Here is an 18,459-nt window from a genome sequence, read left to right on the forward strand (position 1 = left end):
CCAAGTCTGGATCAGTAGAAACGAGCAAATGTGATGTTTCAAAATATAACTCGGGAGTTTGTTTCATATGACGCACAAATCCAAGTACATGCCCTGAAGCAGAGACATTAATACGTTGAGAAAAAAATCGTAGATTATTGAGGGATCGCACATTATTTAATGCCCGACCAGTAGTTATAAGATCCAGAATAAATTTTCTGAGAGAGAGAGATCAGATTTATCCTCGTCTACGCCGTCGAGATGCTTAGACGGTGGAGATGCGATATAACCTCTAGGTAAGGTTATCATAGTCTGCACCACCATGATTTTTCTCCTCCATGCTATCCCTGGATGCTGTGCGCCGAGCATGATAGCCGCAGATACCAGTTTTCGAGTCTTTAGTCTGACCCGGCCGGGGATTGAAACCACGGCCTACCGATCAAGAAGCCGGACGCATCGCCATGACGTTTTCTCGCTATCTCTGTCTGAATACATCTTCACTGACGCCTCAACCAACACTACAATTGACTTGTGGTAGACATCACAGCGGTTGCCCGATATTTGAACATGCGACTGCATGAAAACAACATTTTAGTTTGTGGCTATAACCGCAGACCTAACCTAACCGTAAATCGATCCCTATCCCAACCCAAACGCTCACATGCCGCATGCTCATACGCCCACCGACCCTACTGAGCGAGATAGTGTAATGGTGATCCGTCTGGCTTCTTGATCGGTAGGTCGTGGGTTCGATCCCCGACCGGGTCAGACCAAAGACTCGAAAACTGGTATCCGCAGCTATCCTGCTAGGTGCTAAGCATCCACGGAAAGCATGGAGGAGAAAAAAACGGGGTGCTTACTAGATGACGTTACGGTCGTATCGCGCCTGCGTCGTCAAAAGCATCACGACGGTGCAGACGAAAACTGATTCCCCCCCCCTTCTCTCTACCGAACATAACACCAACAGAAAATCTGTCCAGAATACACATCACAAATATTTATAATAGGTAATTTATTTTTTTCTTTATAGCTTCAGATCGTATCATGAACTACTACGTGCTACCCGCGAACAGTGGTTGTTAGGTACATCTTACCCACAAACAAAAACGTCAAATGATTTACAATGATGTTAGATTGGAATCGATGCCTTGCTACAAATATCAAAGTCGATGAGAGTATGGCATCGTGTCTAAATCCAGCACTTGAATCTGAAAAAAGCTTCCAAGTCCGGATCGTCCACGTCTTTTTTGTGAACTCCGGCGTAGACGCTCTTCAGTAAACTGGTCATGAATTTATCGTTGAGCGTGTCCATGTACTTTTCGAGAACAGCTGGAACGAATGGTGACAGTGTGTGTAGGGGCGAAGTTGAAATCGTGGCGATTCCGACGTATGTCATATTTCGTGTGACATTGAAAATGGAAAGCAGTAGGCATGGACGTGTCAGAATAGGTAGGCTACGGATTACAAGTAAAGCAGAATTCCTACAAGATATTACGGTAACCCAGCATCGGCGTTTTTAATATATAGGGATAACCAAATCAACTCGAATAATAATAACCAGTAACCACGCCTAAATCGAACCACCCTTCTCATACATTTCTGTAGCAACTGAAAGAGACTCCAACTAGTAGTTCACAAAACACCAGAGCTCGTGGAAATATAGTCACTGCGCTTAAGTACAAGTCGAAGTAGTACCATAAATTTCTACTAGATTACAAGGAGAGGCATGTCACAACTACACCGAGGATAAGCAGAATATCAAAGGTCTGAGAAGCACTCAAACAAGTAGCTTGATGAGGTAGATTGGGATGAGGCTTTGCAGATTTTTGATAGTCGATCGCCGGGGCCAGTTTTCAAAATCGCAAGATGCGCGACTAATGGTGATGCAAATAGCTGCGATTTTCGAATTTACATCTGTTGCGCTGTAAACTAATATCGCGTATTTCGCATATTTCCACCCTAGCGTAAGGTGCAGATAACGTAAACAACACTTTCTGGTTAAAGATTTTGTTTTCTAACCCTTTCCAATGGGCGAGAACGATTCAAATGCACCAATTCCCATGGAAATATATCCTAGAGATGGAGTGCGTTCTGATTTCGTGTATCATCCCTGGGAGTTATATCCGAATTATGTATTTGCGTATTTGACGCGTTTTTTCCTATTGCAATTGGTGTGAAAGCAAAGCTTGGTCCCAGGAAGTGCCAATGGCCTGATCTGCACCCTACGTTATGGTGGAAATTTGGTAAATACACCTATTTTCCACCCATGAATTTACAGCGTACCCACACACAGTGGTTCACAGCCCAGCTGTCATGGAAATTTCATCAAAGTGAAGCAAATCTATACCTAAATTCTACTGCCTGTCAGATAAATTCCGAAACGTAAAAAGTAAGATTATCAAATCCAAAAACTTTTTATACGGAAGTGCAAGTATAGTCTACCATCGGAATCACTGAGTAAGTAGCAACAAAGAAAAGCACTTGGGCACTTCGAAAAGTAGAAGTACTTAACCGCCCACCCAACCGGGCTCTTACCGAGTCCCATTACGCGCCCATACGCGATCATGTGCTCGCACAGTCGCGGGTCTTCGAATTTCTCGTTTTTCATCAAGATATGGACGATCTCTCCGCTAAGATACGCGTCGTCGAACGATTCCCCGTCGCCGCTGCGTGGGTACCTGTCAGAAGGGTGTCAGAACAGCAGGCGCTTTGTAAGGGTGCTATAGCGCGATGTGTTACCGGCAGTACACGTCCACGGCGGCTAGAGGGTCGGTCTTGATCAGGATATCGGCGAGCTCGATGTAGGCGTCGTGTACCTAAGCGCGAAAAGGATTTGATCCGATATTTAGTACGATCCAGTGATTTGGCGTGGGTGTTAGTCGTTAACGTAACGTATTTAAATGGTTTGTGTTTTACGTATAGAGTATTTAAGTATTCGAGATTCGAGTGGATATGTTTTCAGATAACTTCCACTTCTGCTTGAACAGGTTTTTGAGCAAATTGATTTACTTTTTTCAGTTTGGATTTCAAGAGCGTCTTGGAGGTACAGAACTTCAATATACAATTGAATAGTATATTCATATTGAAATGAACCCGAATGTTTTCGGCTGACACTCGTCAGGGGTAATCGTCAGCAACTAGTAGAGAATTGGAAAGAACATTGTATATCAACAATCGTATCACAAAATATGACGTCACCAGCATGAAAGAGAGAGCGTTCAATGTACTATTTTAGGTGGTACACGAACTCCTTTTGTTGACAGAGTTTTGGTTGGTGTGTTTTGATAAAAGTCTGTCAACAAAAGGAGTTCGTGTACCACCTAAAAATAGTACATTGAACGCTCTCTCTTTCATGCTGGTGACGTCATATTTTGTGATACGATTGTTGATATACAACGTTCTTTCCAATTCTCTACTAGTTGCTGACGATTACCCCTGACGAGTGTCAGCCGAAAACATTCGGGTTAATTTCAATATGAATATACTATTCAATTGTATAGTTTGGATTTCGTAGAGTAGAAAATAGCTTTAAAATAAGTTTACAACACTTTCAGGTGTGAAGTTGTCATAGCCCGTGTATTCGAAGGTTGCAGGTAATTGTAGCGTCATCACATCACTCATTTGCGTTAGTCGCGAGGATGCACCTCGCAATTTCAAGAGAAGTGACCTCTGATTAGCTGAACATTGTATATATACATTGAGATTGATATACAATGTTATTTCCAATTCTCTACTAGTTGCTGACGATTACCCCTGACGAAGTATTCATTTCAAAATGAATATACTATTCGATTGTATATTGAATTTCTGTACCTCCAAGCTCTTCAAATTCTTCAGATTATACTTGCAGTTCTACTAAACAGTTTTCAGTTTGTTAGGCAGAACTAGGCTTAGATTACTTACTTTTTCTGCCTCGGAAATCGCTAATTCTACTTGAGAAGAAGTTCACTCGAAAAACAGCGATGACTGCATTCACCACCTCAGGTGCTGCCAAAGTCAGAGTGGGCGATAAAAGACATATAGCCTGGGAAATAGATCACTACATCTATATAGCATGTGACACTCGTAGAGCGGAGGCTGTATTTGAAGTGACATTGCCGTTGATGATTTGATTGCATTGATACCTTCTTTGAGGTAAAATATACTCGATGTATATCCTTCATATTAGAGAACAATGGTAATCAATTACTCTACCTAAAAGTTACATCTAATATCACCAAACCTCGGGAGCCATTTTCATAACCTCTTCGTAATAAGCCCGTGAATCGTTGAGCGTGTCGGCTGTCCTCGACAAGGCCCTCGCAAGTACAAGCCTGGCGTGATAGGTTTTCTTGTTGATAGGCCCCGGTTTACTGGGTTGCGCCGGACTCGCGCTCTCTGACTTTGCAGGCTGTACGTAACAACGCAACAATTGAACCGGAATCGAATACGCTGACGCTACACCCTACCTCAGCAGGCTTCGGTGGTTCTGACTTTTCGCATTTTGTGTTGCTGGATGTAGCGGTGGGTTTAGCGCTACCCCGGCCTCTGTTTGCTGTTGGGGCGCCTCTCCCGCGCCCGGCTGGCGTCCCGCGGTTTGCAGCAGCTCCTCTACCTCTAGCGGCAGGTGCCCCACGTGTAGGTCCCCGCGCTGGCGCGCCGCGACCCCTGGTAGGCTGTGCCGCGGCAGGTTTTTCACTGACTTGAGTTTTCGGGTTCTTTTCAGCCTGATAATCTTGCCACCATTTTTGATCTGAGATTAAAGAGAATCTGTTAAACCTGGTTACGGCGTGATTTAAACGGTTTCCAGACATTTGAGCATGCGGCATGGCGAAAAACGACGATTGAGCGATGAGCATGAGCCGAGCATGTTGCTAACCCTAACACTAACTCCAAAGTCAACCCATACCCTAACCATAAACGAACCATAAAGCAGGAGTTCTATGACTTTTTTAGCGTGGATCCCTAAATTGGGTGGTTGCGTCGGCAGCCTATCGACGTGGATCAAATATATTCTAATTCTAAGTAGCCTAACCGTTGATGAAAGGAAGGTCATCACTTTTTCCCAATCCTAATCACGGCCTCGTGGCCATCTTGTCTAGTCAATACCTAAAAGTCTACCTGAGAATAAAAAGACAGATCTTCATTTTCGTCCAGTCCTAGTAACGGCCCGATTATTACCAGTTGAAGCACAAAAATCCGCGTTTCTGGTCATTTCATAGAGCCACTGTCCGTTTTAACCCCAATTTAAGAACCCCTGCCCAAACCAAACCCTAAGTGCAACTGTAAATAACTCATATGCTCAATGTCGCATGCTGATATGTCCACGGACCGACTTGAACATCATATGACGCACTGCTGATCTCTTCTTTGGCGCTGCCGGTGGCTGGTTTCCCTTCTAGCGCTATGCTGGCGTGCAGACTGAGCCTGGAATCCTTGAGGCAGCGCTCGCCGAAGTCGGATTTGGAATCGTTGTCGTAGCGCGACAGCTGGGCCGTCCCGAGCAGGTACAAAGCCCGGCTGCTGTTCGGCTGGATCCATACCAGTTTTTGACACACCTAAATTTGGAGGTTATCCACAATAATTCGGAATTCATAATAAAGAATATCGGCCTGGTGTAAATGACCAATTGACCATTGTAATCGAAAATCACCGTGAATATTTTTTTTTATTTTTTTTTTAGGGGTAACCTGGAGGAACCGCAGTAAACCTCCACCCCGTTACGCTTGTGGCAGCCGCATGGCACTACACCATGTTGCTATTGCCACAAGCGCCTCAATAGGTCACTCTTGGGTCGAAAGGACCCAAGAGCTCCCAAAAGGTTGCTTCTGGTTGCCATTTTTCCCTTCAATAGTTTCTCTTCCATTTCAGGTTCAAACGGCTGTCACAAGCAGGCTTTGGCTGGGGGCGTCTGCGGAGGCTTGTCCCGCCGCCACCATACTTGTGACTGGGATACTGCCCCGTCAAGCGGTTTCAGATCCCGGGTTCAGGAATATGAAGGCCAAGGGCCATACTCTTCCTGGGTGTGAGAGTGATTGGAAGTATCGGTTGTACCACGAGGGTTTCGCACCGCCCAGCGTCCAGTAAGGCGATGCTTACCTTAATACAACCAAATACTCCAATCACTTCAAACACTCCAAAATCACCGTGAATACCGCAAACATCAACAACCAAGGCATTCTAAAACTACTTGAAGTGGAACAGGAAATGAAGAGTGGCGAAATTACTCTTGCTCTTCAAAAGGTAGATTTGGTTGCGAGCTCGCCTTCTTTAAACAGTCGATAGTGTTGACTTTATACCTTTTCTTGTAGTTTTAGCAGTTCGTCGCTGCGCGGGATTGTGACGTTTCGCGCGATGGCGAGCAAGTAGCTGCATCGCTGGGCGATGAGGTCTTCGTCCCGATTCTTTTCGTTCACGAGGATTTCGAGGAGGCTGTAGTGACAGTCCAATACAATCCATTCCAGCTGCAAACAATACGGCACTGTATATGGAACTATGGAAGTAAAACCGCCTACTGAAGCGGTCGACAAAAAGCGTACCAGGTGGTTGCTTCATGGCTGCTATTCGACTGCTATATAGCCGATACTATTGACTGTCATTAGATATTGGTATGATTAGGCCTACATCACAAAACGGGGAAAATTGAACTTGACTGACACAGTAAATGTAGCACAGGTAAACATGGTCTGGGTATGCTAGAGTTTTATGCATATATTAGGGATTATACAGTATATCGCAAACTGTTACATAAACGCACAGTCTTACCTGTTTGAAAATATCATTGCGAGCATGGAATGTTGTTAAAGCGATGGCAGCTTGAAGACAAACACTTAATTAAACAATGGAACGAGATCAAAGATTTTATTCAGTGCCGTTATTACAATAGTAACTGTACCAATGGAAGATCTCTTTTGCTGTTCTGTAGCCCGTTTGTGGCTCCTTTCCGAGGCATTGTGCCAATGACAATAAACCTCGTAAAACTTGCGTGTTCGATATACGCCACGGGTTCTCGCAAAACAAATCAGTGCTGGCCTGGTTATCTGTGGAAAGTTTGAAAACGCAATATTGAACAACTAAATTCATTGTAGAATTAGACATTTACGTCGGATACGTGTATTATTTTCAACCCTTACAGAAACGTTACAAAGGGCGGAATCGGAAAGACAATATCCCACAAACAACCTCATAACCAGGGCTTTGGAGCTGGAGCCAGTTGTTTGAAGTATAGCTCCGACTCCGATGTGTTTCATAAGATGCTATTCTCTTTACTATTGGCTGAATTCGCATAATTTAACAGCAACACGTCACAAAATTAAGAATTGTTTCCTCTTCGGGTCACGTTTTCGAACAAACCGCGTTGCTGGGAACCCAATAGATAGCGTTCACACGGATATTTATCGGAGCCGGAGCTGAAGCCGGAGCGGCGGTATCAATGAGTACCGGAGCTGGAGCTGAATAGAATTTATGATAAAATAGAGCTCATGAGCATACACTACACATTTATTCCAACTCCAATGCCCTGCTCGGAACAGTACTCGTAAAATGGAATATTACCACCGGCAGAAGCTTCCTCCAATCGTTTCAGCAGCATGTGTTCCAACCCGTCGTGCAAATAACCCAAAGCCTCTTTCGCCCGTTTGCCTGCGCCTTCCTTCCGCGTCACCAACGCCAGGCCGAGATAAAACCTGGCGATCGCGCTAGTCGGTTTTAACCCTACGGCTTGCTGCAAGCGCGCGACGGCGCCGTCGTAATTCTCTTGCGCTATCATCATTCTTCCTACGTGGATGTTGTTGACGGGGTCGTTGGGATTGATAGCGAGCGCGTCCAGGTATTTGAGGTAAGCCCGGCCCAAGGGATTGTTGTCGTCAGCGGCTTTCATGCCGGTTTGACCGCCCTGAAGGATGGAATGTTTCCGATTATTAAACCGGAAAGAGGTGGTCAGTAACGATGTGCTTCTGTTTCTTCGAAGTACTGAAGTATGTTCTTGTACTGATTACTCAAGCGGTTATTTGAAGAGCTTCTTTGAGATACAGAAATTCAATATACAATTGAATAGTATGTTCATATTGAAATGAACCCGAATATTTTCGGCTGACACTCGTCAGGGGTAATCGTCAGCTACTAGTAATACGATTGTTGATAGACAATGTTCTTTCCAATCCTCTACTAGTTGCTGACGATTACCTCTGACGAGTGTCAGCCGGAAATATTCGGGTTCATTTCAATATCAAGCGGTTATGTTTCAGACTGCTTCCACTTGTATTTCACAGTTTTCAGTTACTAGGCTTGACTTCTATATTTGTACTAAAGTAAACGTTTGTTCTACGTTACTTCTACTTGAATGCCGACGATAACTGCTTTTACCACCTCTGACCGAAACCCATCAGCAGACTGTAGACTAGGCATCTCTGTGAAATAGTCATTGACCCGTAGCATTGTGCTAAAACGCTATGAAATTATCTTCAATGGTCGTGGCGAGATAGCGTAGTGGTATCATCCACAGCTGCAACACCAATGGGTTGAGGGTTGGAGTCCGACCGAGGAATTCCTACGTAAGTGTTGGTGGTGTCTTATAAAAGCCTAGAAGTGGACCGTGCTACAAGTCGGCAGTTACGGATAGAAATGAAGAATATCGGCCTGGTGTAAATGAAAATAGCAGTTGACAAACACCATGTATACCACAAACAACAACAATCTTCCATGTAGTGTTCCTTAATATATATTAGTTGTGGCCGAATAGAAGAATATTTCGTAAAAGTGGAATCGAAGTAGCTCATGTCCATTTTTTTAGATCCCTTTTTCGAAATTGATAGAAAATTAAGTTTTTATAAAAGTTTCTTATTTATCAGCTTGATCTTGGCCATATTTATGCTTGTCACATTTTTTCTGAGTTAACCATGGCCAAGATATGGCCGAAATCGCCTAGGCCCAGGGTGTTTGATCTCAAAGACTACTCCAAGTCGTTTCGACACCTTCCTATTGTTTCATTGCATCAGAGTCTTGTGGTGTTTTTAGATGATGAAATTTTAATAATAAACTGAACTGAAAGACAATAAAAACTTTATAAAAAGTAAATTTCCTATCTTTTCATTGTATCGCACTCTTGAGGTGTTTTGAAATGATTAAAATTCTTAATAAACTGAATTGCATGTGTAAAATGGACATTAATTACATTGATTACGAAATGACGATTTGTATTTTATATGTTTATATATTGTATATGTTAATGGCGTCATAATACTCAGCTATTATTTTTCACACCTTCATTCTTCTAACATACAGTAAAATGCGTTAATGGCATAAAGATGTCGGCCGCAGAGTAGTCTGAATTGAGTTACGGCCCACGACCGCCCCGCTTATCGCACTGCACTGACGCCGCCGTCGGATCGTGTCTCAACAACCCGCAGACGCCGCGTCCACCCGCCGAGGCAAGGCTTCCACCGCGTTAGCGACGCGAGAGGTTTCTAATACGTCCGATCGAGGGCAATTGCGCCCGTGCCTTCACGGCGCCGATGGCATTGTCTCAGACCTTCCCCAGGTTAAAAACCGAGTCAAGGATTCAACCTACAAGCGAGCTTACAGCCGACACCAGCTGCCGGTAGCGTTGTCTCATATATACGCACTCGACAGATATTTACTAACATTTAGGGTGAGTGGCAGAAAAATAATTTCAAGCCAACTCGAGTTCATCGTTGACTACTGACTAAACACATGAATGCGTATGGCAAGTCGGGTGTGTGCTTGATTAATTTAGTGTTGGTATGAATTGCAAGCTATGGCTACATCATTTAGAGGTCACAACAAGGTGAATGTTTGAATAATAGACTTCACCAAGTCATTTGAAGTTATGCTACAGTCGATCCCTCCATTACATCGCTATCTAGTGGTGTTTGGAGAGGATATAAATAGTAATAAGACAAACTGCAGGTAACACTGGTCAACAAAATGAAAAACAATTTTTTAGGCAGAACATCTGAGAGCTGTTTCTGGGGTTTTTGAGGCTGCTGAATATGAATATCACATTAGGTTTGTCAGATTGGCTCTTTGTCAGAAGATATTTATACCCCTAAAAAAGCCTAAAGTTACTGTATTCACCCTTAAATATTTCACTTGGTAGGAAGAAAATCGTAGTTTTTTCTAATTTTATACTGCGCATAAATACCTAATTGACTATGAAGAACCCTCATAACATTCTCAGTCATTCTATCAGTATTAACATGACATGATGTGAAATATTTGTTTATCAAAAAAGCAGTTTGTCAAGCCTAAAAATTGTACTTTTGCACAGCGGAAATACGTATTCTCCTGTATCAATTGGTAATTCTACCAAAATTAAAGAGGCGTAATAAAGCTGTAAAATTTGTCCTTGAAAGGCTTAACTACAATACTCATATAAGTGTCATTTTTATTTGACTGGTAAATGGATCATTTTCCGCCGAGTCAACTAAGTGGATATACCTAGTAATCCTATCAAACGAGAAGCTTAAATCTGTTATTTGGTATATTCAAATACCGATGAAAGATTCCAATTTCACATTATAAAGGAGTTCACTGCATGTAATTTCTCTTAGGATGTAGTAAATTAAACTTTTTAGATGATGACAAAGCACCCACCTACAAACAGTTGGTCCGAAAATTCGTATCTGCATATCTAAAACTTGACCACAAACATGAGCATAAAAGTTCACTTCCTGTTCAGTCATCTTGATATATTTCCTGATCATCTTGTTGATTAGCAAGGGGAGGGGTTCTACCAAGACACCAGAACAACAAAAGAAAGATATCAGGGCAGATAAGATGAGCTATTGAACATATTATGTCAGACCATTGCCGGAACCTATCGAGAAACTGCACGAAATAGCTTACAGGCGAAAATCGTACAAAAAACATTTGTGCTTTAAAATATATCAATAATACTATATTCCAACAGATTATTTAAAATTTACAATAGGTGGTTGACGCAAAACTGATTGAATTAATGCCACGTTATTTGAGCATCTAAGTAAATACTTATGTACATGACTGGAGTTTAGTTATGTACATGATATCCCTGGAAGTCTGTAACCATGATATATCTATTATCCCTAAATATAGTGCTGTTGCTGTATTTTGATTTAAAAGAGTCTTCTGTGTGTAAAAATAACGAGTAGATTGAATTTCTAAACTTTATAGTATGACTGAGCCGACTTTTTATCTAGTCATTACCGCGAAAATGGGAGATTTTGGTCAAAATAGCCCCATGGGTTATCTCCACTACAAGAGCCAATTTGAAAAAACGAAGGTCATATTCGGAATCAGTGCCCTTCAGAACCCCCAAAACCACTCTTACTTTGTCTGCCTAAAAATATGTGTTGACCAGTGTAATGAGTCGGAATTTGAAGCAAGCTGTTGGTACAGAGCGAAAAATGAATAATAGCTGCTACAAAATCCTGCATTCTCAAAATAAAATGTATAACAAATGTTGGCTTGATAGGAACGGACATTAACTGGGGGATAGGCCAGTACCCGAAATTTACATCGTATACCTCTACTTTTCTGTTTCATGGGTGAATATTTCTTTAGCTGATGCCGACTCTTATCTCCAACTGGACTTTAATGTATGTACTGCAATTATAGGCTTTGGTGCTGGCTGCTGGTTGACCAGCTATGAGTCCTCGTAACGTCATATCCGGCCAAATCATCATGCAAAGAGCACAGAACAACACATCACCTTCACAGCTTGTTTAGATTTCCAGGCATACAAAGCCATGACATAATCAGCCTTTTGACTCTGGCCATTGTCGAGCAATTGGTGATATTCTTCGTCAATCGCTTTCAACTGCGTGGCGAGCGGCGCGCCTGGCCCGATGCCTCGTAGTTTACATATAGCCGCACAGTCTTCGTCTTTTGAGCTTTCTTGGGCAGCTACGTTCACTCCCGCGGCCTGGTCGTGCTCCTGTTTGCGGAATGTATGCAGAGGTGACATGCAGTAACAAAGTACTCCCACTTTTTCAAAGTACTCAAATAAGTTTTGCCAACTTGCAGTACTTAATCAATCAGTTGTGTTTTTAGAATATCTCCACTTCTACTCGAACAGTTTTTTGGGCAGAACTAGTTACTTTTTAAACTTTGGCTTTTGAAAAGTAGAAAGTCGTTTTAGGATAAGTTTGCATCACTTTTATATGTGAAATCATCATAAAAACCGCGTGAAACAGCCGTCACAGTGACCGCTGAATATATTTGTACCGAAGATTGCACCTATTGGTAGCGTCATTATTCACTTAGCAGCAGCTGTGAATAAGCAATATGCAATATCTTGCGATTTTCAAAGTAAACCACAACCACCATTTAACTAGCAAAAATACATGAACCCTTGGCCAAATATACTTTCCGATTCCACTCACTTGAGTACTTTTCAAACTTGAGTACTTGAAGTGGTTTTGACAAGTCTTGGAAATCAAAACTTCGTTATTGACAACCTCTGTTTTTCACTAACAATAGGCACAGACTACATGGACCAGACAAGTAGCAAGGAATGCGTCTTTCCAAGATCAAAGCTATCTCAACAACAGTTGGTCAAGGGGATCCGTGAAAACTGATCAGCCCGCATGCCGTTACATTTATGCGATCTACGGTGGGAGTATATCACAGCAAGAAATTCCAAAATATTCTGAATAGTGTCGGTAACTTACCGCTTTCTCAAGACCATAAACTTCTCCCAGGTAATACTGTTCCTCCAGTACAAGCCCCAATCTGACGTGCAATGCTGCGTTTTTTGGCTGGTTTTTGATAGCGGCAGCGTAATATGTGGCGGAATCGTGGAGATGATCCTCGGGTGAATCGCCGACCTCATATCGCATCATGTCCCCTTGACGTGTCGTAAAGAAATGAGTCAGCAAAAGTTTTCGATCCAGGTGTTATACTGTGTCCTTACGCATAGCAGACGATTCAAATCAGATACTGAAAGTTTGGCTCCAATCTAATTGTGGCTTTTCAATATTTAATATTGATCGAAATACACAGCGGAACATTAGTCAATCGAAACAGAATTCAAATCATGGATCATAAATGACCTATCGCAGTCAAATTGCTTCCAGCAGTGGAAATAATTTAGTCCTTTTAAAGGCGTAATGTGGACGAAACTTGAAGATATTTGCCTGATCGAAAAGCCAAGAAAACCTTCCCGTCAGAAGGCATTGTCTAACGTGGATGCTTTATTATTAAACTACACCAATATACTGCATGATTTCTAACTGCTGAAGTCTCTCGCACTATATTTCGTAAGATAATTTCTATCATATGGCTGAAATCGACTGCAGTGACATCGCCAGCTTCCCGTTCATCATTTATGTGCAAGGCATCTCAGCAACTGCATTAGCATGGATGAGAATGATTCTTGGATGAGTGCGTTGATTGACACTATTAAAGTGCCTTTTGCTTCAAGTTCGAAGCGATTTCTGAGCGTGAAATCGTCTCGTGCATGCCAGCAATGTTTCCTCTAAGCTGCGCAATTGCGCAGTGCCGACACGTTCACCACGCACAGAAAATCTCAGCTCCGCACAAAAAAGCCGATGTGATGACCTTTTGTTTTTGTTTTTTTAGTCGTTGCGCACTGTTGTCCAAGGGACCGCACAATGAGTTGGTGAGTGCGTGCAGGCTTGTGAAAAATTAGAGGGAACATTGCATGCCAGTTGACAGTTATAACTGTTACTGGAATATGTCAATCAGAACCGCTTTGCTAGCAATGTGGTTATTCCTGTTGACTCGATTCGACACACTTGATCCTATTCATACGGCATAAAGAATGATTCAATTTCTAATCAGTGATTCGTTTTGCCCATCCGCTAGTTCTTACCTATTCGTTTCGGCAGTTTCTGTTTGTACGTCTTTATACTGTTTTCGGCAGATTTCTTCAATTTGTCCACGTTTGTCTCGACCGCTATATGCTGAAGACGCTTCTCCCAGTTCCTAACCTGAGAGCAATTAAGATTTGAGGAAGTTGTGATATAGGCGATTGAGTTTAAGTACATGCAGTAGGACGCAGCTACAAAGAGAATGAGTCCTTGGGCTTGCCCCAAATATGATCAGTAGGGCAAGTTTCTGCTGCACTAAAACCATGAGAAAGTTGCACTTAATTTTAACAAAAGTTGAAGTGTAAAGTTGCAATTATAATTTTTAGAATTATTAGGGTACGAGAGACTCAAAAGGTTTCGTTGTATAACCCAACAGTTTAAAATATACAGGGTGTCTGCTTGTCCCATTTCTTTCTTTGGTGTTCAATCGATCATGCATACCAGGGTTGTAATGACTCGAGTCACGATTTTTTGATGACTCGACTTGACTCGATTCATTTTCTCAAAATACGGGAATGACTCGACTCGAGTCAAACTGTGTATTGACTCGACTGGGACTCGAGTCATTGCGCATGACTCTAACCAAGTCATATGACTCGAGACTCAGACAGCCAAGACCGACATTTCATTGTAATTTCGAAGAACGGTAAAGTAACCACCCTATTGGGATTACGTCTATTGGTACTGGTACTTGAAAATGCGACCAGAAACTGTTAAAAGTGAGGAAAATTAGTATATCATAAATGCGAACCATTCGATATCACTAAACAGAGTTATAAAAAGTGAGTTTAACAAGACTTTAACTGGAAACTGAGCAGTCAACACAATGACTTGGACTCGGACTCGAGTCATAGTACCATGACTCGGACTCGAACCTCTGCTTGATGACTTGGACTCGGACTTGACTCGGTGGTGAATTAAAATGACTCGACTTGACTCGAGTCAAAACCTTTACAGTGAGAATGACTTGTGACTCGGAGCTTTGTGACTTGGTTACAACCCTGATGCATACATTTTTATGTTATTTAAGTTTGAAACCTACATTTTGAGCAATACTTGATAAAAGTTGCGGTAAAAAGTAGCATGAAAAAATAGAAAAAGATGCAAAAAGTTACGATATAAAATTCCTTGGAACCGCTCACAAGATCACACCACATAAATTCTGAGTATTTAGGAAGCTCCCGGAAGCTGTATAAAAAGTTGCAAAAACTTGCCTTAGTGACCAGCAACGAAGTACTTCTATTTTCTCCGAGTTCTGAAGTAGGTATTTCCCTTTTTGTACGACTTAATCAAGTGGTTTTGTTTTTAGCCTAGTTACCTTTACAACCTCTATTATGTAGAGTAGAAAGTAGTTTTTGAGAGATGAGTAAAATTGTCATACCAACAGGGCACAATAGCTCCTGTATCACGGTAGGCGAATTGATTTTACCAAGTTGCACCTACTTGTCATTAGTAGCCTATGCATTAGTCACGAAGATACATCTTGAAATTTCAAACGTAGCCACCTCCAATTAATTTCGAAAAGTAAATGACCGACCAACCAAATCTACTTTTTGAAAGTACTTACTTGAATACTTTCAGACTTTCATATTCTATTTCCACTTGAAATATTTTTGGCCCACTACTTCTACTAATCGCTTCTGCTACTTCGACCTGAGTACCAACGCTAACTACTTTGATCAACTCTGACCCCGAATAACTACCACAGAAACTAAACTCTTGGCGTTGTGGATTCAGTATATAGACATGCCTGCGCGGTGTGCTCGATATCGGAAGATTTCGCCGATGAGTCTTCGAATTCCGCCTTGTACCAGTCAGAGCCGGTCACAACTGCAGGATCCAATTCGGCTTTTGGCTTCTGTTCCGATTTCGCCGCATGGTCGGCCATCTTGCCAAGAGCTACCTCGTCCTTACACCCTTGAGATATAGTTTTCAGTAACAACGGTGGTGATGATTCCTCATGAATCGCGCTCACCCCGGTATTCGTAAACTGACTTGGCTAACGCGGACGTGATCTCCTTGTCAATATCGTACTCGATGTGTCTCCATTCGGGATTCAGACTTGTTTCGTCGATCGGATTGACTTTAGATCTAGCAGAACAGATCAGATTCAAGTATCATGGTCACTTGTCACCGACATTACACAAGTTGGATTAGGATTGCAATATGGTAGAGGTGTACCATGGGAGAGGCCTAGCGAGGTGGTCAGTAATGAAATACTTCTACTTTTTTTGCGATAATATAAAGTACTTTTATCCTTCTTGCACTAATTAATCGAGTGGTCATGTATTGCGTGACGCAAAACGACCTACTACAAAACTACCTACACATAATCATTCCAACATTGTCCTATTCGTTCATAGCAATGTATTCTGTCGCATGTCTCAGGGTGTGTAGCTTACAACTATACTTTGCAAGCTTATCCGGACATACTTTGAGTAGAAGTAGTAAATAAGCGTTTTAAGAAAGTACTAGAATGTGAAGGTTTAAAAATTCGTCGGAGTCATCCAGTCCCAAACTAGCCTACATCAATTACTGGGTAGGCCTACAGCCTTGAAAATTTCATAAATCAGCTTCACAACTAGTGCAGTGTAACTAATTCTGTGTAAATGTGTTTTTTCAAAAACAATTAGCCGATATACTACCGCACATCTTACGATTATAATTACAGTCCTCAAGACAACACGAATAGCTCATTAGTAGGGCGATTTTTTTGTATTACAACGAAAGATGCTTTCCCACATTCTCGGGTAGAAAGTGTCTGTGCTTACTAAGTAGCTTGCCAAGGATGGAGAAAGAACGTTAAACAGCAGCAGTTGTTGGCTGACAACACTGAATGTCAAAAAAATCGCCCTACTCATTAGCGATAAAATCAGAAAATGCTGGAATAAGGAAACACTTGAAAAATCATCAGGTGGGTGACTGATTGAAGGAATGTTCCAAATTGTTTTGACTCTTCACTACCTATTCATCGTATACAGGTAGCAATTTTGTAGTTTTATAGTGCTTTAAAATGATGAAATTATTAATAAAGTGAACTGAATGAACCCACCATGCAACCACCCACTGGCCACTATCACACATGATCCATATAGACTGCCACAAATTACCTTCTTGTCAGCATGTCCATACAGGGCTGAGAAAAAACTGTTTTTGGATCGCTGTCTTTTACTCCAACTGGACAGTAAAGTGGAGCCAAAGTCATCGGGCATTCGGACTTCGTTGAAAGTTTCTTATCCACGAGGCTCATGGGCCATAAAAGCTGGTTTCTCACAATGTGCACAGTGTACTCCTGCAACAATAGAGGGATATTTCACGAGTAAAACGACTGGTATTTAAGCTCTACGTCACCTTTGTATTCTTTCCGTCCACCGATTTTACAGAGACAATTGCCTTTGTTTCTCCCATATTCAACTTGACCGGGTCATCTACTGGGCCACCGTCCACCAGAATTTCACATTGTTTATCTGGAGCCGTCCCTTTCACAGTCACCGCTTCAGAGTTGCACGGAACTTTGCCTGATATATTGGAACAGCTGCATGAAAAATCCCACAAGTACTAAAGGCATCTATGTGACTGCATCCCGTAACCCGTTATTTACACTACAAGCCTTGTAGTACAAGGCATACGGTAACTGGTCAACTCACATACATATTCTGTTTCTTCAAGTGCAAACGGCGGTTCGAGAGTGCTTCCAATAATGCTCAATGATGACAGTATAGCATCGGAGGCAGACAAACGCTTCACAGATATGATATAATTTTTCATGGTCCCATCCTCAGCGGTAACTTCGATCTTGATCTCAGTGACCGCACCCTCCACGAGTGGAATAGTTTTCTCTCCGCCGGATCCCTAAATTATATTCAGGTGCTCGCTCCCAGACGATCAATAAACGCTTGCGAGCAATATTAGGCTACTTACTATGATTTGATATGAAGCGCCGCTGTCGCTTGTTAACGCATTTATTTTAACTTTTTCTACGCTACTGGGTACCGTGGCAGAATAGTCTGTCACTTTTCTGTTAAACTTTGGTGCAATTTTCGCTGGAGCAGCGGTTAGCTTTTCTAGGTCGCAATCATCCATCGCAAAATTGTCTCTACCAAGGATAACGAAGTATGAAAAATGAATTGCCCTCGCATACGACGCAGAGGCAAAAGTCGGCGTCTGTGGTTACAAAGGTTATCATTTCTCTGACCCGCTATCTAGCGGTTAACCCGATCACATATTGGTAATCGTCAAGTGGCTGTCGAAATATAGATAACTAACCTCTGTAGGTTAGTTATCTATAGTCGAAACCACTGTGACTTGGTCCGCCCGAGAGTCCCGAGTATAGATAACTAACCTACGGAGTTGTAGGTTAGTTATCTATAGTCCGAGACAATTACACTCAACTTTCAATGTTGGCTGACTTCGGCTTGACAGGTAGGCAAATTAATCAGGATTTGAGGATTGTCCTCTTTTGTGACTTTTTTGAAAGTGTCCCAGAGGACGCACAAATGTCCTCTTTTTCGAAAATATTGGCTAAATATAGGTTAAAATTATTGGACTGAGATATAGGAAATCAACACTCAAGTAACGTTCCGGCGGGTATTTCGGCAGTGGAGCCAGAATGTTGACTTTTTTTTAGTCAATCAACCACAAAATCGGGAAAAGAGTTACCACTTATTCT

The 18,459-nt window shown here is 42.1% G+C and overlaps 2 protein-coding genes across 4 annotated transcripts in view; both read right to left on the reverse strand.

Annotated features, from left to right (window-relative positions):
- LOC145449689 (amyloid-beta A4 protein-like) overlaps nt 1–6,078 on the reverse strand; it is a 228,227-nt gene extending 222,149 nt beyond the window's left edge. For all 3 annotated transcript variants that reach the window (XM_080328101.1, XM_080328100.1, XM_080328102.1), the window contains exon 1: nt 6,058–6,078. The gene's annotated coding sequence lies outside the window, so the exon portion shown is untranslated. The remainder of the gene's footprint in view (nt 1–6,057) is intronic.
- On the reverse strand, nt 975–17,957 carry LOC145449704 (uncharacterized). Its single transcript, XM_080328118.1, has 19 exons — nt 17,712–17,957; nt 17,438–17,642; nt 17,142–17,308; nt 16,901–17,082; nt 15,766–15,881; nt 15,541–15,707; nt 13,793–13,910; nt 12,630–12,805; nt 11,669–11,893; nt 7,516–7,852; nt 6,854–6,998; nt 6,724–6,787; nt 6,258–6,422; nt 5,315–5,516; nt 4,428–4,711; nt 4,202–4,369; nt 2,719–2,795; nt 2,515–2,657; nt 975–1,308 (listed from the first exon to the last, which is right to left on the reverse strand). Exons 1-19 carry the CDS (start codon nt 17,871–17,873, stop codon nt 1,169–1,171), a joined length of 3,243 nt encoding a protein of 1,080 aa, XP_080184244.1. The 5' UTR covers nt 17,874–17,957; the 3' UTR covers nt 975–1,168.
- Nucleotides 17,958–18,459: the final 502 nt, after the last annotated feature.

This window comes from Botryllus schlosseri, chromosome 11 (genome assembly GCF_051294905.1).
Source record: "Botryllus schlosseri isolate E-star chromosome 11, Bs_hap1, whole genome shotgun sequence".
Classification (NCBI taxonomy): Eukaryota; Metazoa; Chordata; class Ascidiacea; order Stolidobranchia; family Styelidae; genus Botryllus; species Botryllus schlosseri.

Bases quoted from the DNA above. Each gene is read 5' to 3' on its own strand.
- LOC145449704 (XM_080328118.1), bottom strand. From the start codon at position 17,873: ATGGATGATTGCGACCTAGAAAAGCTAACCGCTGCTCCAGCGAAAATT. The intron at 11,894-12,629 runs GTAAGTTACCGA...TTCCGCAAACAG, and splicing joins TTTATGGTCTTGAGAAAGCG to GAGCACGACCAGGCCGCGGG. The intron at 4,712-5,314 runs GTGCGTCATATG...CTTTAATCTCAG, and splicing joins CGCCAAAGAAGAGATCAGCA to ATCAAAAATGGTGGCAAGAT.